This window comes from Chiloscyllium plagiosum, unplaced genomic scaffold, assembly GCF_037043375.1.
Source record: "Chiloscyllium plagiosum isolate Xiang-an unplaced genomic scaffold, Cpla_swu_hap1 HiC_scaffold_27, whole genome shotgun sequence".
Classification (NCBI taxonomy): domain Eukaryota; kingdom Metazoa; phylum Chordata; class Chondrichthyes; order Orectolobiformes; family Hemiscylliidae; genus Chiloscyllium; species Chiloscyllium plagiosum.
The window spans coordinates 50,736,897-50,760,468 of NW_028270165.1; the positions used below are offsets into that span (position 1 = coordinate 50,736,897).

General features: G+C 45.9%; 1 protein-coding gene across 1 annotated transcript in view; it reads left to right on the top strand.

Annotated features, from left to right (window-relative positions):
- LOC148144006 (uncharacterized) overlaps positions 1-21,284 on the top strand; it is a 128,865-nt gene extending 107,581 nt beyond the window's left edge. Inside the window, exons 4-5 of the mRNA XM_087975720.1 lie at positions 18,235-18,533; positions 21,230-21,284. Of these exons, the coding sequence (XP_087831846.1) occupies positions 18,235-18,533; positions 21,230-21,284 (354 nt within the window). The remainder of the gene's footprint in view (positions 1-18,234; positions 18,534-21,229) is intronic.
- The last annotated feature ends 2,288 nt before the right edge of the window (positions 21,285-23,572 follow it).

Here is a 23,572-nt window from a genome sequence, read left to right on the forward strand (position 1 = left end):
CTCTGCCAAATCATCCTCGATCCTTTCAGGCCTGGGAACATTTTCACTGCATTATTTCCTCTGTCTAAAACCCTCATGACGTGGCAAACTTCAATCAGACCAGCTTTCAGCCCTCTGTTCTCCAAGGAGAGCTGCCCCAAACTTTCCAATCTCCCTTCATTGCTGACATTCCTCAGGACGGTACCATTCACGTTAACCTATTCAGCGCTGTCTGCAAACACATCACTTCCCCGCTTCCTGAAGTGTCACCCTCAGAATTGAGCGTAATACAAGTGGAGGATTCATTCAGACTCGGATTGCGCGGGCGAAAACTCTGCAATACTTGTTCTCACTTTGAACAAGTGTTTCCCTTCGCCGTGTTCACTGCAATGGCAGCTCTGCGCCGTCCCAAATTCATGCAGTCCGATCTTATTTAACGAAGCGGCTTTTTGAGAAAAATCATCGGCCATTTTTGATCAGGTCAATTTCAGGAATGATGGTTCGCCTGGGATTGGAACCCAGGAATTCTCACACGGCTGCATATGCTCGAAGACCCAAAGCTAGAATCATATCCCAGAAAAACGAGCCACCAGCCATGGGTGCAGCCACCTCCGGAAGCAGCTGATACTTGCTCAGCACGAAATATATTGTACATTGCTCCCAGAATTGCAAATAGGGAAGAGTTTCAAGAACATCTGCTTCTCAATCTGTCTCCCTGCTCCCAGGACGCTGCTGTTCGTCCCGTCCCCAGGGATCGGGCTCTCTCCACTGGTGGATAATTGAACCATTTCGTTTCTACTTGCAAGCTGTGCTGGTTGAAGGCAGAGCCCATTCACTCTTCTGCTGTCTCAGACTATTATGTGATGCAGGATAAGTCAGTTACAGTCATGCGTAGGAAATGGGCAACTTTGAACTTGTTTCAAAGTTCCTGTTAACGGAGAGATAGAAAGACGCTGTGCTGTCGGGACAGAGAGAAATGGACACCGGAGACTCTTCCCTCAGGTAAATTGGTATGAGTACATTTTTGTGCAGCCTGCTTGGTGTTCAGAATTTGTCTTGACACAGCAATCCTGCAGAAAGTCTTTTATTACACGGCTGTTGGTTTCTTTACTGCAGGAAATGGACAAAAACAGCAAGTCATGTGTTTCAACTTCACCGGTTCATTGCCATCTGAGAGAAGAGGTTTCACACGAGATCAGGACACACCGACAGAGAACACAAGACAACTCAGAGCTCCACAAGGGTGCCAGCGCAACTGTGTTTGAGTTGTGTTTCGATGTGATATATACAGCTCAGGTACTCTAAGTTTTGGGAAGCAAATGACATGGCAAGAAAAAGAATAGAGCGCCAGAAGAGACATTCAGCAAGTCGTTTGAAAGGCAAGATGCAGAACAGGATACCATCACAAAGGAAAGTCGCTCAAGGAGACAGTGAACAACAGCAGAGGATGGTTTCAATCCATCGATCTCTGGGTTATGGGCCCAGCACGCTCCCGCTGCGCCACTCTGCTCCTACACTCCGCGCCCTCTTCCACAGGTCCTTTCAGCCTTTCGTCGGGCGCGTGGCATGCACGTTCGAGACTGATGTCAAAGATCTCCACTGCTGTCGTCTTATATCGTGTTGCGCAGACGTATGGAGGCTGTGTAAATATAAACTTTTTCTAACTTCCCACATTCTGTTGGTCGAACTGTGATTTCACTCTCAATAGACGCCATGCGGCCCAGCTTCGCTCTGCTGACTCGACACAGTAAGTGAACGTGGGTCTCTATTCGTATCATTCTCTTGCCTTCTCCATGTAATTCTGCACATTGTTACTTTAAACATGACCACCGAATTCCCGTTTGCGTCTAATGAATCTGCCTCTTTGTCAGTGTCAGTTAAGGATTTACTGACCCCAACCACCACTCCCTGTACGAAAGCATTCTTCCTAATGTCACTTTTGGTTCTTTTCCTCATGACTTTAAAACACTGCCGATCCTTTCAGGCGTGGGAGCATTTTGACTACATTACTTTCTCTGTCTCGACGTCGCATGACTTGGAAAGCTTCAATCGGGCCAGATTTTGAAACTTCTGTTCTCCGAAGAGCTGTCCCAAATTTCCAATCGACCCTCATCGCTGACAGCCCTCAAACACCGCACCACTCACGTCAACCTATTCAACGGTATCGCCAATCATTTCACTTCGCTGCTTTCTGTCCCATTGGTACGCCAGGGAGCGCAACCTCGTTTAACGAAGGTGCTTTTTGAGAAAATTAAGCAGCCACTTTTGCACGAGCCACGAAACGCGGGCTTGTCCGGGATTTGAACCCAGGATCTCTCGCACGTCTGCGCTGACGAAGACCCAAAGCAAAAATCATACCCCTAGACCAACGAGCCACGCCGCCGGGCTGCTTGCGGCCCCGCTCTACCTCTTGAACCAGCTGAGTCTTGCTCAGAGTGAAGTATAGTTGACATTGAACAGGCTGGGGCTGTTTTCTCTGGAACGCCGGAGGCTGAAGGGTGACTTTATGGAGGTTTACAAAATTATGAGGGGCATGGATAGGATAAATAGGCAAAGTCTTTTCCCTGGGGTCGGAGAGTCAAGAACTAGAGGGCATAGATTTAGGGTGAGGGGGAAAGATATAAAAGAGACCTGAGGGGCAACTTTTTCACGCAGAGGGTGGTGCGTGCATGGAATGAGCTGCCAGAGAAAGTGGCGGAGGCTGGTACAATTGCAACATTTAAGAGGCTTTTGGATGGATATATGAATAGGAAGGGTTTGAAGGTATATGGGCCGGGTGCTGGCAGGTGGGACGAGATTGGGGTGGGATATCTGATCGGCATGGACGGGTTGGACCGAAGGGTCTGTTTCCATGCTGTACATCTCTATGACTCTATGAACAGCTGTTTCTCATTCTGTCTCTCTGCTGCCGTTTGCCCGTCCCCAGGAACCGGGCCCTCTCCATTGGCAGAAAATTAAACCGTTTTCTTTCTAAACTTTTCTCTGACACCGGAGTGACCAGTGACAAGCATTGCCCTCCTCAACATAGGGTACAGAGAACAGGAGAAGACCCCGCAGACCTCCACGAGTGTGTCATCTCAACTGTGCACATTGGGCCTGTGCATCAATGTGAAATATTTACGTCGAAGTTTTTTGGGAAGCAGATGAGAAGGCGAGGTGCACAACAGTGCGCCGTTATACGGGAAAGCTGCTAAAGACGACACTGAGTGAAGAGGAAAGATGGTTTCCCATTCTGGGTTATGCACCCATCACGCACCGGCAGACATATCGCCGACAAGCAAATATTAACTCTGTCTAAATTGCCACATTCTATTTTTACGAACCGTGACTTCACTCAGAAGCACAATTTACCCGCTCCCTCCTGAATATCCTTCCAGGCTCGAACATACCTTCCAGGTGAAGGAGCACGTTACCTGCACATTTGCCGCAACCTCGTCGACTGCATTCGCTCGTCCTCCTGACTTTAAAGCTCTGCCGAATCACTATAGATCCTTTAAGGCATGGGAGAATTTTCACAGCATTATTTCCTGTTTCTCGGCCCCTACTGACTTGGAAAACTTCAGTTCTCGAGGAGAGCTCGCCCAATTTTTCAATCTACCTTTATTGCTGACATTCCTCAAACACCGCACCACTCATGTCAACCTGTTCAACGCGCTCTCCAACCATTTCACTTCCCTGTTTTCTGCCCCATCCGTATTCAAGGCAGCCCAACCTCGTTTCACGAAGGTGCTTTTTGAGAAAATTAATGGGGCATTTTTGCACAAATCAAGTTAAGAGACGCAGCCTCGTCTGGGATTTGAATCTAGGACCACGCACAAGTCTGAACAGTTAAAGACTCTACCTGAGATTCATGCCCCTAAACCAACAAGCCAAACAGCAGCTATTGCCCCACCCACCACACACCTCTTGAGTCAGCTGAGACATGCTTAGTTTGAAATACATTTGACATTGCTCTAAGAATTGCAAGTGACGAAGAGTTTCCAGAACAGCTGCTTCTCATTGTGTCTCCCGGCTGCTGTTTGTCCCATCCCCAGGAACCGGGCTCCCTCCACTGTTTCGAAACTTTTCTCTGACACCCAAGTGGCCAGTGACAAGCATTGCCCTCCTCACCATAGGATACAGAGAACAGGAGACCACTCAGAGGTTGTCACCTCAACTGTGCACATTGGGCCAGTATATCATTGTGAAATACTTATGTCGAAGCTTTTTTGGGAAGCGGATGAGAAGACGAGGTGCAGAACAGAGCGCCGTTATACGGGAAAGCTGCTAAAGACGACGTTGAATGAATAGGAGAGAATGGTTTCTCTTTTGGGTTATGGTCCCAACACGCACGCGTTGTGCCATTCTCCTGCATTGCTCGGCAGTTTTTCCAGAGAAGTATTCAGCTTTTCATCTGGCGTGTGGCAGGCACGTTTGAGAATGACGTCAAAAGATCTTCACTGCTGTCGTGTCATATGCTGTTGTACAGACACATCGTCGATGTGCAAAAATAAACTCTGTCTAAATTCCCACATTCTGTTTTTCGAACTGTGATTTCGCTCAGAGTCACTCATTTTCAAAACTCGCAATATTCAAACTTTAACAAAGTGCTCATAGAAATGATTAGTGAACACCTGGAAGAAAGTCTTCCGAACTTAACTGGGGAATTTCGCTTTGAGGGGTCTTGAACTTTAAGTGGAAGGAAGGGAAGTTTGCCCCGAGGCTGTTTAATGTGGAGATGTGTTCTCCATGTAAACTGGTCGTAGTTGACCATCCCAGTGCTTCCCGATGCAGGGCTGCCTGACCCCGAGGGAGGTTTACTTGTAGCAACTGGAGTGAATCCAGAGATAGAGCAGATTCTGCAAAGGTGCTCAAATACTTTCTACCTCTCTTTTAGTTATTTTCCTTGTGTATTCCCTCAGATTGGCATGTTTTCCAAGCAACCCTGGAAAATGGTTGCTTTTTTCCTCATGTTCACAATTAAAAGTGTAGTTTCTCATGGAACTGAGCCGCATTGAAAGGATTGGCATATTGATATATATATGCACACGTATTTAGTTTAAGATTAGTTTAGATTAGATTTGAATGAAGTTTTCCTCTAAACACACCTAAGTCTATCTGGCTGCATGAGGGATTTCAGGTTTCTGTGTGCTGGGTATTATGTGATCAGCAGGCATCTGGCAAACTACAGGAACTGCCACCTATGTTATGTTCGTTTAAGTGTACTGCCAGTGATCACTTATTTTGTAATTTTTCTTTGCAGGAAGACGTGCCGAAAGAAATCTGAAAACAAATGATACACCAACTTCTGACAGAGCCACTTGATTCATTGGGACTTGAATATCAGCAGCCATTCCAATCAAGAAGACATGGTTGCTTTTGTTTGCTTGAAAGAGTTTGGACACTGGTGCGGCAGGAAGAATACTGAGACACCGGGTGAGGGAGATTCAGTGCGCTGACTGTGAAAAGTGCTTCACACCATTTACTCAGCTTGGAGGAATCAAAATCTCATCCCTCACGGTGGGGATAGACTATGTCCCCATTCTGATTGTAATTTCAAACCCAGACCAACGCAAGGAAAGCTCCCCCAATGGGGAAACTGTGGAAATGTGGGGACTGAGGGAAAAGATTCCCTTCCCCATCCGTGCTGGAAACCCACAGACGTATTCACAGCGGGAAGACGCCATTCACCTGCTCGGTGTGCAGGAAGGGCTTCAGTCGGATCAGCCATCTGGAGATGCACGAGTGGGTCCACAAGTGAGAGAAGCCATTCACGTGCCCCATGTACGGGAGGGCGTTCACTCAGTCAGCTGCACTGCTGATGCACCTGTGGGTCCACACCCGAGAGAGGCCGTTCACCTGCTGTCCGTGCGGGGAGGGCTTCACCTGCTCCTCCCACCTGGGGAGGCACCAGCGCGTTCACGTGCCATCGCGGGGGGGATGGAAGGAGCGATGGCCGAGCGCCGCTAACAACCCAGTTCTGGGGACTCTCAGGTTCGAATCCCGTCGCGGCAGATGGCAGAATTGGGATTCGGTCAGTAGTCTGGACTTCAGAATCTAAGGATGAAACCATTTTCAGAGGGCAAAAACCCATCTCATTCACTCATGTCCTTTTCAGTGATGGAAACTGCCGTTGCGGGAAAGGATTCACTCAGTCGTCCCAGCTGCATGCTTTACCCGGCTGTACGAAGGATCCAGTTACAAAGGGACAACTCAACTGACCAATAATAAAGAAAGTGTGGTGGGGGGAGTGGGGGTGAGAGTGTGCACTTTGAGCTTGAGGTGCTTTTTTTTAAAGAAAAGCTACTTTTTGTACGCCTTGTGATGTGGAGATCTGAAGCTGTAAGAAAGTTGGGTCACAATAGAGGTTACCTGAACTTACCGTCAGGCTTAAACTCTCATTGAAAGCTGTGAGATCCAACAGCTTCTCATTTCTTTCAGCCACCAGCACCGAGTTTCCAATGTCGTGACTCAGAAGGAGCAGTGAATGAGTAGCTAGTATTGTTCGAAATTGTAAATTTTTCAGGACTGCAGGTTTATTGTTTCATTGGCATTGCAAAGTTTACTGGCAACAGTGGGAGGTGTGGGCTGTATTCACTGGAAACAAAGTTTTAAAATGACACAAACACCAGGGTATAGTCCAACAGGTTTATTTGGAAGCACTAGGTTTTGCAGCGCTGTTCCTTCATCAGGTAGCTGTTGAGTAGGATGGTAAGACACAGAATATAAAGCAAAAGATTATAGTGTCATGCAACATAAATGATATATTGAAGAAACCTGTTAAGTCTTTCATCTTTTAAAATGGGTTGCAGATTTCGGTTCATTAATCTGTAAAACCCAGAACTTCTTTTTAGTAACATTCTCCAGGTAACTTAATATTTTATAAAGGGAGGTGACACCTCAGGTCAGACAACGCATGAGAGCTGTGAGGTTAGAGTCTTTCTGTATCCGAGTCTTGAGTCAGACTGGTTCTATTTCCAAATATATAATCCTGCAAATGCAATTCACCCCAAAGACTTCTATGTGTGAGTGCATGCATGAGACAGAGCGTCTGTGTGTGTGCGTGTGCATGCTGGGTAAAATGGGTGTGTGATGGAGTATAATTGTGTGAGAAGGTGTTGCATGGATGTGAGTGTGAGGGGTGTATCGATGTGTGTCTGAGAGAGAGCCTGTCTATCAGAGAGGGTCTGCACGACCGTGTGAGTACTTGTGTGTGTGTGTGTGTGTGTGTGTGTGTGTGTGTGTGTGTGTGTGTGTGTGTGTGTGTGTGAGAGAGAGAGAGAGAGAGAGAGAGAGAGAGAGTTTGTGTGTGTATTGTGTAGCTGGGTCTTCTGTAGTGATACATGAATCCAAGGTCTCAGCTGAGGTCATTCTCGTGTGTTCTAAACTTGTTATCAGCCTCTGCTCGGCCACTAGAAACGATTAAACAGTTAAGCAGTTTCACAACACACACTGGAGAGGGCAAGGTGAAGGGTTTATGTCTGAAACGTTGATTCTCCTGCTCCTTGGATGCTGCCTGACCTGCTGTGCTTTTTCAACACTACCTGGTGGGCGGCACGGTGGCACAGTGGTTAGCACTGCTGCCTCACAGCTCCAGAGTTCAATTCCCGCCTCAGGCGACTGACTGTGTGGAGTTTGCACATTCTCCCCGTGTCTGCGTGGGTTTCCTCCGGGTGCTCCGGTTTCCTCCCACAGTCCAAAGATGTGCAGGTCAGGTGAATTGGCCATGCTAAATTGCCCGTAGTGTTAGGTAAAAGGTAAATGTAGGGGGTATGGGTGGGTTGCGCTTCGGCGGGGCGGTGTGGACTTGTTGGGCCGAAGGGCCTGTTTCCACACTGTAAGTAATCTACTCTCGATTCTGATCTCCAGCATCTGCAGTTCTCACTTTCTCCTCCTGGGCGAGGTGGGACTTGTATTTTATTCACTCATTCACTCCTACAGCCTGTCCTTGGTTGTGGCCTAACTGTGCATATATCAATGCAAGTTTCAGAAAGATTTCTACAGTTTGTTTTTTTAAAAAAGAACATTCTTCCAGACTTTAACAACGTTTCTGAATATATGATTTTAGCTATTCTCAATTTTAAAAATCAGTCATTTCTCGCACACCCTGTTTCCCAGGTAGAATCGTCAACACCCATTCTCCCTCTCTCCTTAAAAGGGCTTGATACAGCGATCAAAGAGGGCTGAGGCACCAGAAAGGACGGGGAGGATCGCTGGTGGGGGTGGAGAAGGGAGAGAAATGGAGAGGGGGACAGAGGTTGGGAGGTAGAGAAGGACTGGGGTTCAGAGGGTTATGGGGAGAGAATGGTGCAGTGTGAGGAGAGAGAATGGGCAGGGGGCAGTGGGTGGGGAGAAAATGGACGGGGCGGGGGGAGTGTGAAGAGAGAGACAGCACAATCCTACCTTCCCCAGAACTGATATCAATGTCCCACGAACGAACCCACTCCTCCCACAGCAGACTTGGGGCAATCATTTCTCAATATACGCGTGGCTAAGGCAGTGGAATCATATCATCCCTATAGGCCATTCACACCGATCTTCCCAACAGCATCCCATCCAGACCCACTCGATTATGCTTCAGCTCTGGTAAAAATAATGACTGCAGATGCTGCAAACTAGATTCTGGATTAGTGGTGCTGGAAGAGCACAGCAGTTCAGGCAGCATCCGAGGACAGGCAAAATCGACGTTTCGGGCAAAAGCCCTTAATCAGGAATAAAGGCAGAGAGCCTGAAGCGTGGAGAGATAAGCTAGAGGAGAGTGTGGGTGGAGATAAAGTAGCATCAGTCCGGACAAGACAAGGGGACAGTGTTGAGCTGGAGGTTTGAAACTAGGATGACGCGAGGGAAGGGGAAATGAGGAAGCTGTTGAAGTCCACATTGATCTCGGAACACTTCAACCCCAGGGCATCAATGTGGACTTCAACAGCTTCCTCATTTCCCCTTCCCCCACTTCATCCTAGTTTCAAACCTCCAGCTCAACACTGTCCCCTTGTCTTGTCCGGTCTTGTCCGACCTGCCCAGCTCCTTTTCCACCTATCCACTCCACCCTCTCCTCCCTGACCTATCACCTTCATCTCCTCCCCCACTGACCTATTGTACTCTATGCTACTCTCTCCCCACCCCCACCCTCCTCTAGCTTATCTCTCCACGCTTCAGGCTCTCTGCCTTTATTCCTGATGAAGTGCTTTTGCCCGAAACGTCGATTTTGCCTGTCCTCGGGTGCTGCCTGAACTGCTGTGCTCTTCCAGCACCACTAATCCAGAATATGCTTCAGCTCTGCAATTCCACATAGCTATTTCCTGATGAAGGGTTTTGCCGGAAACGTCGATTCTCCTGCACCTCGCACGCTGCCTGACCTGCTGTGCTTTTCCAGCACACACTCTCGACCCTAATCTCCAGCAGTCGTCACTTTCGCCCTGTAGGGGGTGAATGTTCGATGCCGAGTCTTTTGAATCTCTTCAAATCTTTCCTCCTCACCCTAAACCTGTACCCTCTAGTTTTGTAATACCTCTACCCTGGGGTAAAGACAGGAACGTTGAGCAGCCAGACAAAATGCAAAAGGAATAAAACGTCGAGGCACAGGGGAAAAAAAACATTCCGGCAAAAAAAATGGCGTTGGCATTTTTCTCTCGTATTCGCATTTGGACACTTAAAATCTGTCATGATCTGGAGGTGCCCGTGTTGGGCTGGGGTGTACAAACTTAAAAATCACACAACACCAGGTTACAGTCCAATCGGCTTGTTTAGAAACACTTAGCTTTCGGAACGCTGCTCCTTCATAAGGCGGTTGTGGAGTGTAAGATCAGAAGATCATAAATTCTGTGTTACCATGTTATACTCCACAACCGCCTGATGAAGGAGCAGCACTCCAAAAACCCGTGCTTCCAAATAAGCCTGTTGGACTGTAACCAGGTGTTTTGTGATTTTTAACTCTAAAATTTGTCAGTAACACCAGCATCGTGACAGATTATACTGAGCATGCTCCGCGGTGTCAGTAAGCACTGCGCATGTCTGCCGGTGTCAGCAAAGTACTGCGCATACTCCTGGGTGTCCGCAGAAAAGGCGCACGAGCTCCTTTCCATGGACCAATGGAGAACCTTGGAGGATCCGAAGGAGGCTGGTCCTCCTGCCAATCAGAGTCGGCCGTTGTCGAAATGCGGAAGTTGGACCGTGAGCTCTGAAGCCGCTGATGCTGCTCTTTTGTCACCCCAGACTATAAATTCCTTACTCTGTCTAAAATTTGTGAGTATAATAGAGGTTTTGTCACCACCTTTTCCATTTTCTTTTCATTCTGGGATTCAATTATTGATTTGTAGCAACTGAAAGGAAAGAGTGAATCGAGGGAGGGGACAGACTCTGGAAAAGTTGATCCAGGTCTGTGTCTCACTTTGCAAACGCAGTGCCACAATGGGAAGGTATAGCCTTTGATGTATGTTAAAAAATAGCAGAAAGGAGGTGCATTGTTTATGTAGTGATATGTTGAGATGTGGCGAAAGTGAGATGCTGGAGATCAGAGTTGAAAAGTGTGGCGCTGGCTAACCACAGCAGGTAAGGCAGCAACTGAGGAGGAGAGTCGACGTTTCGGGCACGAGCTCTTCATCAGGAAAGATGTGTGGATGGACAAAGGGGCCTCGGCGTCCTTCGAAACCAGTTACTGCCAGTTGTCAGACAGGTGCAGCAAGCAATGAGCAAAGCAAGTGATATATTAGTAAGAGGAATTGAGTTCAGAAGTGTGGATGTCTTTCAGCAGTTAGGCAGGTCATTGAATGTATTCAAGGCTGAGTTCATTTGACTTTGATGAACAAAGAAGTGGATGGTTTTGGGGAAGGCAAGAAAATGGTTTTAAGACCAGTATAGAACAGTTACAGAGTCATACAGCACAGAAACAGACCCTTCAGTCCAACTAGTCCATGTTGACTATATTGACAAACTAAACTAGTCCCACCTGCCAATTTCTATTCGTGCACTTATTCAAATTTATTTTAAATGTTGTTACTGTACCTGCATTCACTACTTCCTCTGGACATTCATTTGACACACACTCCACTCTCTTAAACGAAAAATGTGCTCCTCATGTCTTTTTAAAATTTTTCTACCCTCACCTTAAAAAGACTGCTCCCTATTCTTGAAACAACAGCTGATATTGACCTAATTTATGCACCTCATGATTTTATAAACCTCAATAAGGTCACCACTCAACCTCCTATGTTCCAGTGAAAAGGTTCCAGCCTATTCACCTAGATGTAAGTAGATCCATATTCAGTTATGATCTGTTCAATGCTTGTGCAGGCTCGAAAGACCAAATGGCCAACTCCTGCTCCCAATTCTCTCACTGTGGCCAGGACAGCAAGAGACCATAAGACATAGGAGCAGAAATTAGGCCATTCAGCTCATCAGGTCTGTTCATACCATTCAATCGTGGCTGATAGGTTTCTCAACTCCATTCTCCCGCACTCTCCTTGGAACTCTCCATCCCCATGATACTCAGGAACCTATCTACCTCAGTCTTAAATATCCTCAGTGACCTGGCCTCTAGAACCTTCTGTAGAAATGAATTCCATAGATTCACCACTCTTTCACTGAAGAAGTATCTCCTTATCTGCGTTCTAAAACACCCTCCCTTTACTCGAAGGCTGTGCCCTCTGGTCCGAGTCTCTCCTACCAATGGAAACATCCTCTGAAAGTCTACTCTGTCCAGGCCATTCAGTATTCTGTATGTTTCCATTAGATCCCCCTGAGTGTGGGCCTGTTAATCAGCATGAAACAGACCCTTCAGGATTAGGTACAGCAGGGGTTAGGTTCAGCAATGAGAGAATGGAGGGAGAGTATGTGGGACAGAGATTTTCAGCTTCGAGGGAATAACAGAGGAAAGAGAGTTTAGCATAAATTAGAATTGATCGGATGGGCCAAGGAGTAGCAGATGGGGTTTAATTCAGAGAAATGTGAGATGTTGCATTTTGGTCCAGCAATCCAGGCAGGACTGACACAGTTAAGGGGAGTGTCGCAGAACAAAGAGACCTTGGAGTGCAGGTTCATAGTTCCTTGAAGGTGGAGTCTTACATAGATAGTATAGTGAACAAGGTGTTTGGTATGCTTTCCTTTATTGGCCAGAGCATTCAGTATAGGAACTGGGAGATCATTTTGCGGCTGTACAGGACATTGGTTAGGCCATTTTTGGAATACTGCATTCAATTCTGGTCTCTCTGATGTAGGAAAGATGTTATGAAACTTTGAGAGGGGTCAGAAAATATTTAGAAGGCTGTTGCCAGATTTGGAGGGTTTGAGCTGCTGGAAGGGGCTGAACAGGCCAGGGAGATATTTTCTTTGGAGCATCAGAGGCTGAGTGGTAACCTTGAAAGAAGTTTATAAGGGGCATGAATAGGGTGAATACCCAAGGTCTTTTATCCATGGTAGGGGAGTCCAGAACTAAAGGGGCAGAAGTTGAAGGTGAGGAGGGCAAGGGACCTGAGGGGCAACATATTTTCAGACAGAGGGTGGAACGTGTATGGAACGAACTGCCAGAGGAAGTGGTAAGGCTGGTACAATGACAACATTTAAAAGCTACTGGATGGGTACTTGTATAGGAAGGATTTAGAGGAATGAGTCAAATGCTAGCAAATGGGACTAGATTAGTTTGTGATATATAGTTGGCACGGATGAGTTGGGCCAAAGGGTCTGTTTCTGTGCTGTTTGACTTTAATCATCTTCAGTGAAAGCAGAAGTGTTGTTGTGAAGACTGGACTTTCAGAGCAGCTCTCAAAAATGTTTTGCCCTTACTCAGAGCAGAAGAAGTTCCAATGAAATCTTTCATTTGTGAGACAGCAACTGAGTGAGTGAGTGAGTACATCTGGGATTTGGTGGAAAGTGGGAATTGATTGCACTGTGGGGATGAAACCCTACCCTATCCAGACATTTCTGCTGGTAGATGAGACTAGGCCCCAAGATTAGGGGAAGTAGATTTAGGACAGAGATGAGGAGGAACTGCTTTTCCTGGAGAGTAGTGAAACTATGGAATTCTCTGCCCAAGGAAGCAGAGAAGGCAGCTTCGTTAAGTATATTCAAGACACAATTAGATGGGTTTCTGCATAATTGGTGAATTAAGGATTGTTTGGACATTGCAGGGAGGAGGACCTGAGATGATGGATAGATCAGCCATAATCTTAATGAATGGCAGAGCAGGCAGGACAGGCCAAATGGCTGACTCCTGCTTCTATTACAATGAACCTAAAACCCTGCATTTCCCATGGCTAACCCAACTAACCTGCACATCCCTGAACACTATGGGCAATTTAGCCTGACCAATCCAAATCAAGGCTGATGAGCAATGTCGTGATGTGGAAATGAACATCAGAGAATGATAGAAAGGGACAAGGAGAGTAAATATACCAGCAATCAAAACTGGATTCAGAAAATCACAAAAACTGAAACTAAAAACTGAATGTGAGCTGCATTGTAACAGAAGTGAATGAATTGACTGAACACATTGAAGAGAATAATTATGATCTGAGACTCCTTACAGGGACATGACTTCAGGATGGCAAGGACTGGATCCTGAATATCGAGGGGGTAGTCAAATGGGAAGCTCAGTAAAGGGAGAGGGTTGGTGCTGCTCATCAAAGCACTGATCACAGGGTAGTCTGGTGTCAGCTTGGATTTCAGGTCCGGATGTCTCTGTCCTCTGTTGATCTCCCTGTTCCCACAGAGTAAGATGTTGGTCTGTTCTCAGCTCTGCTGGATTTCTGCTGAAGCTTTAATGCCCCCTTTTACACGTTTGGGAAAAATAAAACATTTATTCAATCGAGACCCAATCCATAATCTCCCAGACTGTCAACCAGTCCCGGTAAATCTGAAGTAGGGGTCTCCCAGGATTCTGATAGTGCTCTACCTGAGGAATTCTCTCTCCCTTACATCTAACTATTAATATCCAGCTATGATTTACAACCATACTTGCACCAACAAAAATAAAGCATCTGTTATCAAATAGACATATGGATATACAGCATGGAAACAGGGTTTCTCTATTGCACACACAGAACCACACTCTCCATGGGGATGAATTTGAATTTGCAGCATTACATTTGCAGATACATTCTATTTTGCTCAAAAATTCTAAATTTGACGGTATTAGGCAAGAATTTTCAAAAGCTGATTGTGCGCCAATGTTTGCAGGTAAAGGGACGGCTGGAAAATGGGAAGCCTTCAGAACTGTGATAACTAGAGTCCAGAGAAAATATATTCTTGTTAGGGTGAAAGGAAAGGCTGGTAGGTATAGGAAAAGCTGGCTGACTGGAGAAATTGAGGGTTTGGTTCAGAAAATGAAGGAAGCATATGTCAGGTATAGATAGGACAGATTGAGTGAAGCCTTACAGTATAAAGGGAGTAGGAGTATACTTAAGAGAGAAATCCAGGAGGGGAAACGAGGGGACATGAGATAGCTTTGGCATCTAGAGTTAAGGGGAATCCAAAGGATTTTTACAAATACGTTAAGGACAAAAGAATAAGTAGGGAGAGAATAGGGCCCCTCAAAGATCAGTAAGCTGGCCTTTGTGTGGAACCGCTGGAGGTGGGGGAGATACTAAACGGGTGTTTTGCATCAGAGTTTACTGTGGAAAAGGACATGGAAGATATAGAATGTAGGGAAATAGATGGTGACATCTTGAAAAATGTCCATATTACAGAGGAGCAAGTGCTGGATGCCTTGAAATGAATAAAAGTGGATAAATTCCCAGGAGCTGATCAAGTGTACCCTAGAACTCTGTGGGAATCTAGAGAAGTGATTGCTGGGGCTCTTGCTGAGATATTTGTATCATTGATAGTCACAGGTGATGTGTTGGAAGACTGGAGGTTGATTAACGTTGTGCCACTGTTAAAGAAAGGTGGTAAAGACAAGCCACGGAACTATAGACCAGTGAGCCAGGCGTCGGTATTGTCGGAGGGAATCCATCGAGGGACAAGATATACATGTATTGGAAAGGCAAGAACTAATTAGGGAAAGTCAACATGGCTTTATGTGTGGGAAATCATGTCTCACAAACTTGAATGAGTTTTTTTGAAGAACTAACGAAGGGAACTGATGAGGGCAGAGAATAGATGTGATCTATATGGACTTCAGTAAGGTGTTCGACAAGGTTCCCCATGGGAGACTGGTGAGCAAGGTTAGATCTCATGGAATACAGGGAGAACTTACCATTTGGATACAGAACTGGCTCAAAGGTAGAAGGTGGTGGTGGAGGGTTGTTTTTCAGACAGGAGGCTTGTGACCAGTAGAGTGCCACAAGGATCTATGCTGGGTCCACTACTTTTCATCATTTATATAAATGATTTGGATGTAAGCATAAGAGGTATAGCTATAAGTTTGCTGATGACACTAAAACTGGAGGTGTAGTGGACAGCGAAGAAGGTTACCTCAGATTACAACGAGATCTTGATCAGATGGGCCAATGGGCTGAGAAGTGGTAGATGGAGTTTAATTCAGATAAATGTGATGTGCTGCATTTTGGGAAAGCAAATCTTAGCAGTACTTATATACTTAATGGCAAGGTCCTAGAGAGTGTTGCTGAAAAAAAGAGATCTTGGAGTGCAGTTTCATAGCTCCTTGAAAGTGGAGTCGCAGGTAGTGAAGAATAGGATAGTGATTAGATAGTGAAGAAGGCATTTGGTCTGCTTTCCTTTAATGGTCAGGGTATTGAGGACAGGAATTAGGAGGTCATGTTGCGGCTGCACAGGACATTGATGGAAATGTGTTGCTGGAAAAGCGCAGCAGGTCAGGCAGCATTTAGGGAACAGGAGAATCGACGTTTCGGGCATTAGCCCTTCTTCAGGAATGCACAGGACATTGGTTAGGCTACTGTTGGAATATTACATGCAATTCTGGTCTCCTTCCTATCAGAAAGATGTTGTGAAACTTGAAAGGGTTCAGAAAAGATTTACAAGGATATTGCTAGGATTGGAAGATTTGAGCTATAGGGAGAGGTTGAATAGGCTCGGGCTGTTTTCCCTGGAGTGTCAGAGGCTAAGGGGTGATCTTGCAGATATTGATAAAATCATGAGGGGCTTGGATAGGATAAATGGACAAAATCTTTCCCCTGGGGTGGGGGAGTCCAGAACTAGAGGGCATAGGTTTAGGGTGAAAGAGACCTAAGAGGCAACTTCTTCACTCAGGGAGTGGTATGTGTATGGAATGAGCCGCCAGAGGAAGTGGTGGAGGCTAGTCTGGATGGGCATATGAATTGGAAGAGTTTGGAGGGATATGGGCAAGTTGCTGGCAGGTGGGACTTGATTGGGTTGGGATATCTCGTCGTCATGGATGAGTTGGACTGTCCATCTATGACATGGATGATGCTGTCCATCTATGACTGTATAACTCTAAGTGCACAATGTGCTGGCAGTCAATGCAGGCAGCCAATACATGTAATATTTTGTAAATTTCACTTTGCAAATCGAAGCAGGCTGACTCAAGATTGGGATACAGACAGACTCTGACCTCACTCCTTTCATGCATTATCTGAGCTGAGATGTCACCTTTTCTTATAAAAGCTTAAGTTATCTGGAGAAGGAGCCTGATAGGAAGTTCTGGGACTTGCATATTATTGATACCTGCAACCCATTCTAAAAGATGAAAGACTTAACAATCCAGGTTTGTTCAGTATATAATTTCAGTGGCCGGACACTGTAATGTTTTTCCATAAATTCTGTGTCTTATGATCTTGTACTCCACAACCAACTGAATAAGACGCAGCACTCCAAAAGCCGGTGCTTTCGAAATAAACTTGTTGGACTGTAACCTTTTATTATGTTATATGTAACTTTGTCCAGGTTGGGGTGGATTCGCCATGTTAAATGACCCATAATGTTCTGTTTTGGATGGGTTCAGGTGGATTGGCAGTGTTCAGTTCCCCATATCGTCGAGGGATGTGCAGGTTAGGGTGGATTGGCTGTGCTAATTTACCCATAGTGCCCAGGGATGTGCAGGTTAGGGTGGATTGGCTGTGCTAATTTACCCGTAGTGTCCAGGGATGTGCAGGTTAGCATGGATTGGCTGTGCTAACTTAACCTACACATCCCTGGGCACTATGGGTAAGATGGATTCACTGTGCTAAATTCACTCTTTCATTAAGAGAGTGGTGCGTGTAAGGAATGAGCTGCCAGAGGAAATGGTGGATGCTTGTACAATTATGACATTTGAAAGGCATCTGGATGGAACTATAAAATGGAAGGGTTGAGAGGGATATGGGCCAAATGCTGGCAAATGGGTCTAGATTAATTTAGAATATCTGGTTGGCATCGACGAGTTGGACTGTTTCCATGCTGTATATCTCTGACTCTGGCTTGCCACATCTGTATGTTCAGTTTCTCCCTGGTGTCGGTGTTAACGCCTTTGATGTCTCATTTTGCTCTCTCCTTTCCAGGGATGTTAACCACTTTATGTCTGGTTGTTCCTCAAGAACTTGCATTGCAGGTTCACCCTGAACTGACACTATTTTTTCAGCTTCCCAAAATCAGACCTGCTCACTCTCAGCAGTGGAGTTATCCAAAATTCAGAGAGATGTTAGTCTTGAAGTTTTTGCTGTTCTGCCCCTGTAAGATCCTGAATCAGCACCTTCAGGAAAATTAGTTAGAGCGGTGTGAGAACAAAGGGGGAGAGAGAGAGTGGGATGGTGCTTTCAATTTTCAGTGTGGAATAACAAAAGAAAAGAATGTTCTGCAGAAAGTAGAATTGCTTGTTCTGAATTTCTACCTTGCACTGACAGTCATGACTTTTGTAATCTCTTTTTACAAAGCATTTGATGATCTGAAAACGGAAGTTTCGAAATCAACAGATGAAGGGCTGATGCCCGAAAAATCAACTTTCCTGCTCCTCGGATGCTGCCGGACCTGTTGTACTTTTCCAGCGCCGCACTGTTCAACTCTGACTCTCCAGCTTCTGCAGTCCTCACTTCGACGTCAATGTCCGACAGTCACTCAATCCACCAGGACTGCAACAATTTTTGACTGTGATTCTGTGAGAAGGAGCAAAGCCTTTTGGTTCCTGTTGGAGCACGTCTTCAGCATCAATGGGACTGGATGAGAGACCCTACTGTTGCAGCGCACTGATTGTGGAACCTGAAGCAGTTATACGGCCTGGAAAGGGAAATTCACGGCAGGGAGGGGCTGTACATGCTTTTGTATGCAGCTGAAGCTTCGGCCATGGAGAAACCCAATGGATCCTGCCCCGTGCAGAAACCGTGGAAGTGTGGCATCTGCGGAAAAGGCTTCCGTGTCACTTCTATCCTGGAGACTCATCAGCGCAGTCATACTGGGGAGAGGCCATTCACATGCCCCGAGAGCGGGAAGGGCTTCAGCTATGCCTCCGACCTGGTGAGGCACCAGCGGGTCCACGCCAGGGAGAGGCCCTTCAGCTGCCCCGAATGCGGGAAGGCCTTCAGCAATTCCTCTGACCTGGTGAGGCACCAGCGGGTCCACACAGGGGAGAGGCTCTTCAGCTGCCCCGAGTGTGGGAAGGGCTTTACCCAGGCCTCCACCCTGCTGGCCCACAGGCAGGGGCACACCGGAGAGAGGCCGTTCTTCTGCACTAAGTGTGGGAAGGCCTTCAGCAATTCTTCCATCCTGCTGGCCCACCGGCAGGTGCACACTGGGGAAAGGCAGTTCACCTGCTCTCAGTGTGAGAAGGGCTTTACCCGCGCTTCCCATCTGCGGAGGCACAAGCGAGTTCATGTGCCATCGCATGGGGATTAAAGGAGGGATAGTCAATTGCCTTATTGACTGGACTATCAACCCAGTTCCGGGGACTGCCAGGTTTGAATCCCGCCGTGGCAGATGGTGGAATTGGATTTCGGTCAGAAATCTGGAGTTCAGAACCTCATGAAGAAATGATTGTTTGGGGGGACATCACCCATCTGATTCACTCACATCCCTTTTTAGGGAAGGAAACTGCTGTTGTAGGGAAGGATTCACTCAGTTGTCCCAGCTGCATCCTTTACCCGGTCTGGCCTACACGTAACTCCAGACCCACAACAGCATGGTTGACTCTTCATTGCCCACCACTGTCACCGGTCATTGAGTGGGGAAAGACTTACTTGTTTACAAGGTATGGGTTGAAATTGCTGAGTGAGGCAATACTTCCTACAGTTAAGGCTGTACCAAGGATCCAATTAGAAACTGACAACTCGGTGGTGACCATAGTAAAGAAGGTGAGGGGGTGTGGGGTGGGGGTGCACGCTTCGACCTTGAGCTATTTAAAAAGCAGCTACTTTTTCTACACCTTTATGCTGGGAGGGATCTGAAGCTGTAACAACGTTGGGTCACAATAAAGCTTACCTGAACTTATCACCGGGCTCAGACTCTCATTGAAGGCTTTGAGCTCCAAGAGGTTTTTGGTTTCAAGCTGCTCATTTCATTTCAGCCTCCTGCACTAAGTTTCCAATGTCATGTATCAGATGGAGCAGTGAATGAGTAGCTAGTATCGTTAGAAGTTGTAAATTTTTCAGAAGTGCAGGTACTGCACCGTTTGATCAGCATTGTATAGTTTACTGGCAGCAGCGGGAGATGTGGGCTGCGTTCACTGAAAATGGTGTGGAGGTGTCGATGTTGGACTGGGGTAGATAAAGTTAAAAATCACACAACACCAGGTTATAATCCAACAGGTTTGTTTGGAAGCACTAACTTTCAGAGTGCTGCTCCTTCATCGGGTAGCTGTTGGCCGGGGAATAATACACCGATTGTATAGCAAAAGATCACAGTGTCATGCGACTGATAGAATATATTGAACAAACCTAGATTGTTGTTGTCTTTCATCTTTTAGAATGGGTTGCAGGTTTTGATTCATTAATATGTAAATCCCAGAACATCTTTAAAGTCACGTTCTCGAGATGACTTAATGTTTTATAAAAAAAAGTGACATCTCAGCTCAGACAATGTATTAAAGATGTGATTTTCGAGTCTGTCAGTATTCCAATCTTGAATCAGACTGGTTCTGTTTCCAAAGTAGGAATTTATAAAATAATGCATGGATTGACTGCCTGCAGATTGTGTGCTTTTTGAGCAAAATTGAAAGTATCTGCAAATATAATTCTGCCAATACAAATTCACTCCATAGAGTTTTGTGTGTGTGTATGTGTATATGTGAGTTTGTGTTTGAGTGCGTGCGTAAGAGTGAAGTGTGAGTGTGATGGAGTTTATGCCTGTGAGTGTGTTGTGGGGTGTATGTGTGTGTGCGCCTATGAGAGGGGTATGAATAAAAGTGAGAGGTTGCATTTTGCTAAACAAGGAAGGGCTGGACATAGTGAGTTTTGAGAAGATTTGTAGCTCATGTTGAGGTTTTGGATGTAGGTTTGCTTGCTGAGCTGCAAGGTTCATTTCCAGACGTTTCGTTACCTATTGGGTAACGTCTTCAGTGGGCTTCAGGCGAAGAATTTTCAGCTTTGCTATGTATAGTTAATGGTAGGTCCCTGGGTTGTGTTGTAGAACAGAGACACTTTGGCGGGGGAGGGGGGTGGAGTTAGGGGGTTCAGGTATATAGTTCTTTGAAAGTTGCATCACTGGTAGACAGGTGGTAAAGAAGGCATTTCGCACCATTGCCTTCACTGTCCATCCTATTGAGTTCAGAAGTTGGGACATCATGCTGAGGTTGTACAGGATGTTGATGAGGCCACTTTCTGGGTACTGAGTACAGTGTTGGTGGCTCTGTGATAGGAAGAATACTATTAGAGAGGGTTCCATAAAGATTTACCAGGATGTTGCCAGGACTGGAGAGTTTGAGTTATAAGGAAAGGTTGGGACTGTCTTCTTTGGAGTGTAGGGGGTTGAGGGGTGACCTTACTAAGATTTATAAAATCATTAGGAGTGGAGGTAAAGTGAATAGCAAAGAGCTCTTCCTTAAGACCATAAGACACAGGAGTGGAAGTAAGGCCATAAGTCCACTCCGCCATTTAATCATGGCTGACGGGCATTTCAACTCCACTTACCATACTCTCCCCATTGAGATACCAAGAATTTATCAATCTCTGCCTTGAAGACATTTAATGACCCGGTCTCCACTGCGCTCCATGGCAATGAATTCCACAGGCCCACCACTCTCTGGCTGAAGAAATGTCTCCTCATTTCCATTCTAAATTGACCCCCTCTAATTATCAGGCTGTGCCCATGGGTCCTAGTCTCCCTGCCTCATGGAAAAAAACTTATCAGCATCCACACTTTTTAAGCCATGCACTATCTTGGAAGTTTCTATTAGATCTCCCCTCAACCTTCTAAATTCTGATGAATATAATTCCAGGATCCTCAGCTGTTCATCGTCTGTTAGGCCTATGATACCAGCGACCATCGTGTGAATCTCCGCTGGGCACGCTCCAGTGCCACTATGTCCTTACTGAGGTGTGGGGCCCAAAATTGGACACAGTATTCTAAATGGAGCCTCACCAGAGCTCCAAGTCTCAGTAGCACATCGCTGCTTTTACATTCCAACTCTCTTGAGATAAATGACAACATTATATTTGCTTTCTTAAGCACGGACACAACCCGCAAGTCAAACTTTAGAGAATCCTGGACTAGCAGTCCCAGATCCCTTTATACTTTGGCTTTATGAATTTTCTCAATGATTAGAAAATAGTCCATGCTGTATTCTTTTTTCCGAACTGTAAGACCTCACATTTGCTTACATTGAATTTCATCAGCCATTTCCTGGACCACACTCCTAAACTGTCCAAATCTTTCTGCAGCCAACCCACCTCCTCAGAACTACCTGCCTGTCTGCCTAACTTTGTATCATCAGCGAACTTCGTGGGAATGCCCCCAGTCCCTTTATCCAGATCATTAACATATAAAGTGAACAGCTGCAGCACCAACACTGAGCCCTGCGGGACACCACTTGTCACCAGCTGCCATTCCGAAAAAGAACCTTTTATCCCAACTCTCTGCCTTCTCTCGGGCAGCCTATCCTCAATCCATGCCAGTAGCTCAACTCGAATACCATGGATCCTCACTTTACTCAGCTGCCTCCTATGAGGCACCTTATCAAAGGCCTTTTGGAAATCTCGGTAGATGACATCCTCTGGGTTTCCCAAGTCTAACCTACTTGTTAACTCTTCAAGTTTGTCAGGCATGACTTCCCCTTACTAAATCCATGCTGACTTATTTTAATCCAACCATGCACTTCCAAGAATTTCGAAATCTCATCCTTAACGATAGATTTTAGAATTTTATCTACAACTGAGGTTAGGCTAATCGGCGTATAATTTTCCAGCTTTTGTCTTGATCCTTTCTTGAACAAAGGACTTACAACAGTGATTTTCCGATCATCTGGGACTTTCCCTGACTGCAGTGATTTTTGAAAGATTACAACCAACATCTCTGCTAATTCTTCAATCACCTCCATCAGAACGCTAGGCTGCAGCCATCAGGGCCAGGAGATTTCTCAATTTTTAGACCTATTAGCTTTTCGAGCACTTTCTTTTTTTGTAATGGCTACCATACTCAATTCTGCTCCTTAACGCTCCTTAATTGGAAGGATATTACTCATGTCTTCCACTGTGAAAACTGACACAAAGTATTTATTAAGTTCTTCAGCTATTTTCTTATCTCCCATCACTAACCTTCCTGCATCAATTTGGAGCAGCCCAATTTCTACTTCTGCCTCTGGTTTGTTTCTTATGTATTGCAAAAAAACTTTGACTATCATTTCTAACATTACTGGTCCGCTTACCTTCATATTTGATCCTCTCCTTCCTTATTTCTCTCTTTGTTATCTTCTGTTTGTTTTTGTAGTCTTCCCAAGCTTCTGATTTCCCAATGGTCTTGGCCACTTTATAGGCTCTCTTTTTCGTTGATACATTTCCTGACTTCCTTTGTCAGCCATGGCAGTCTTCTTCCCTCCCTCCCCCCCCCCCCCCCCCCCCCCCCGCCCGCTGCCCGATGCCCGATAATCTTTATTTTTTGGGGGGATGAACCGCTGTACTGTGTCCTCAATTACACCCAGAAATTCCTGCCATTTGTTGCTTTACTGTCTTCCCCACTAGGCTCTGCTTCCAGTCAATTTTTGACAGTTCCTCCCTTATTGCCCTTTATTTAACTGTAACACCATTACATCTAATTTTGCCTTCTCTCTTTCAAACTGCACATTTGTGTCCAATTGCCAATTTGGGATAAAAAAGGCGGGAGTCACAGGGGAAAAAAATTGTGACTCCCGCCTTTTTTATCCCAAATTGGCAATTGGACACAAACTCTGTCAGTAACAACCGGCACCGGTCGCCATTGGTCAGGTGGAGTAAGGTGCGCTCTGATTGGGCGGAGCGTGGATGACGTGCGTCACTGAAGGAGGAGACGGAAAGAAGAAGAAAAACAAAGATGGCGGCGCGAGGCTGCGGTTTTCTCATCGACTCAGCGGGCGGTTTCTGACGGAGGGAGGGGGCAGACAGGCATCGTTTACCTCAGAAAATACCTTTAAAATGCATTTCAAATTAAAGTCAGAACTTTTCAAACAAAAGTTGTGAAGAAAAGAAGACAGTCCCCGGTGGGGTTTATTGTTTATTTGTGTATAATTCCCGGGGCCCGGGAAGGGGGAGGTGACGGTTACCGGGTGAACGAGAAAACAAATTAAAAATGTCGGCGGTGGAGGAGAGAG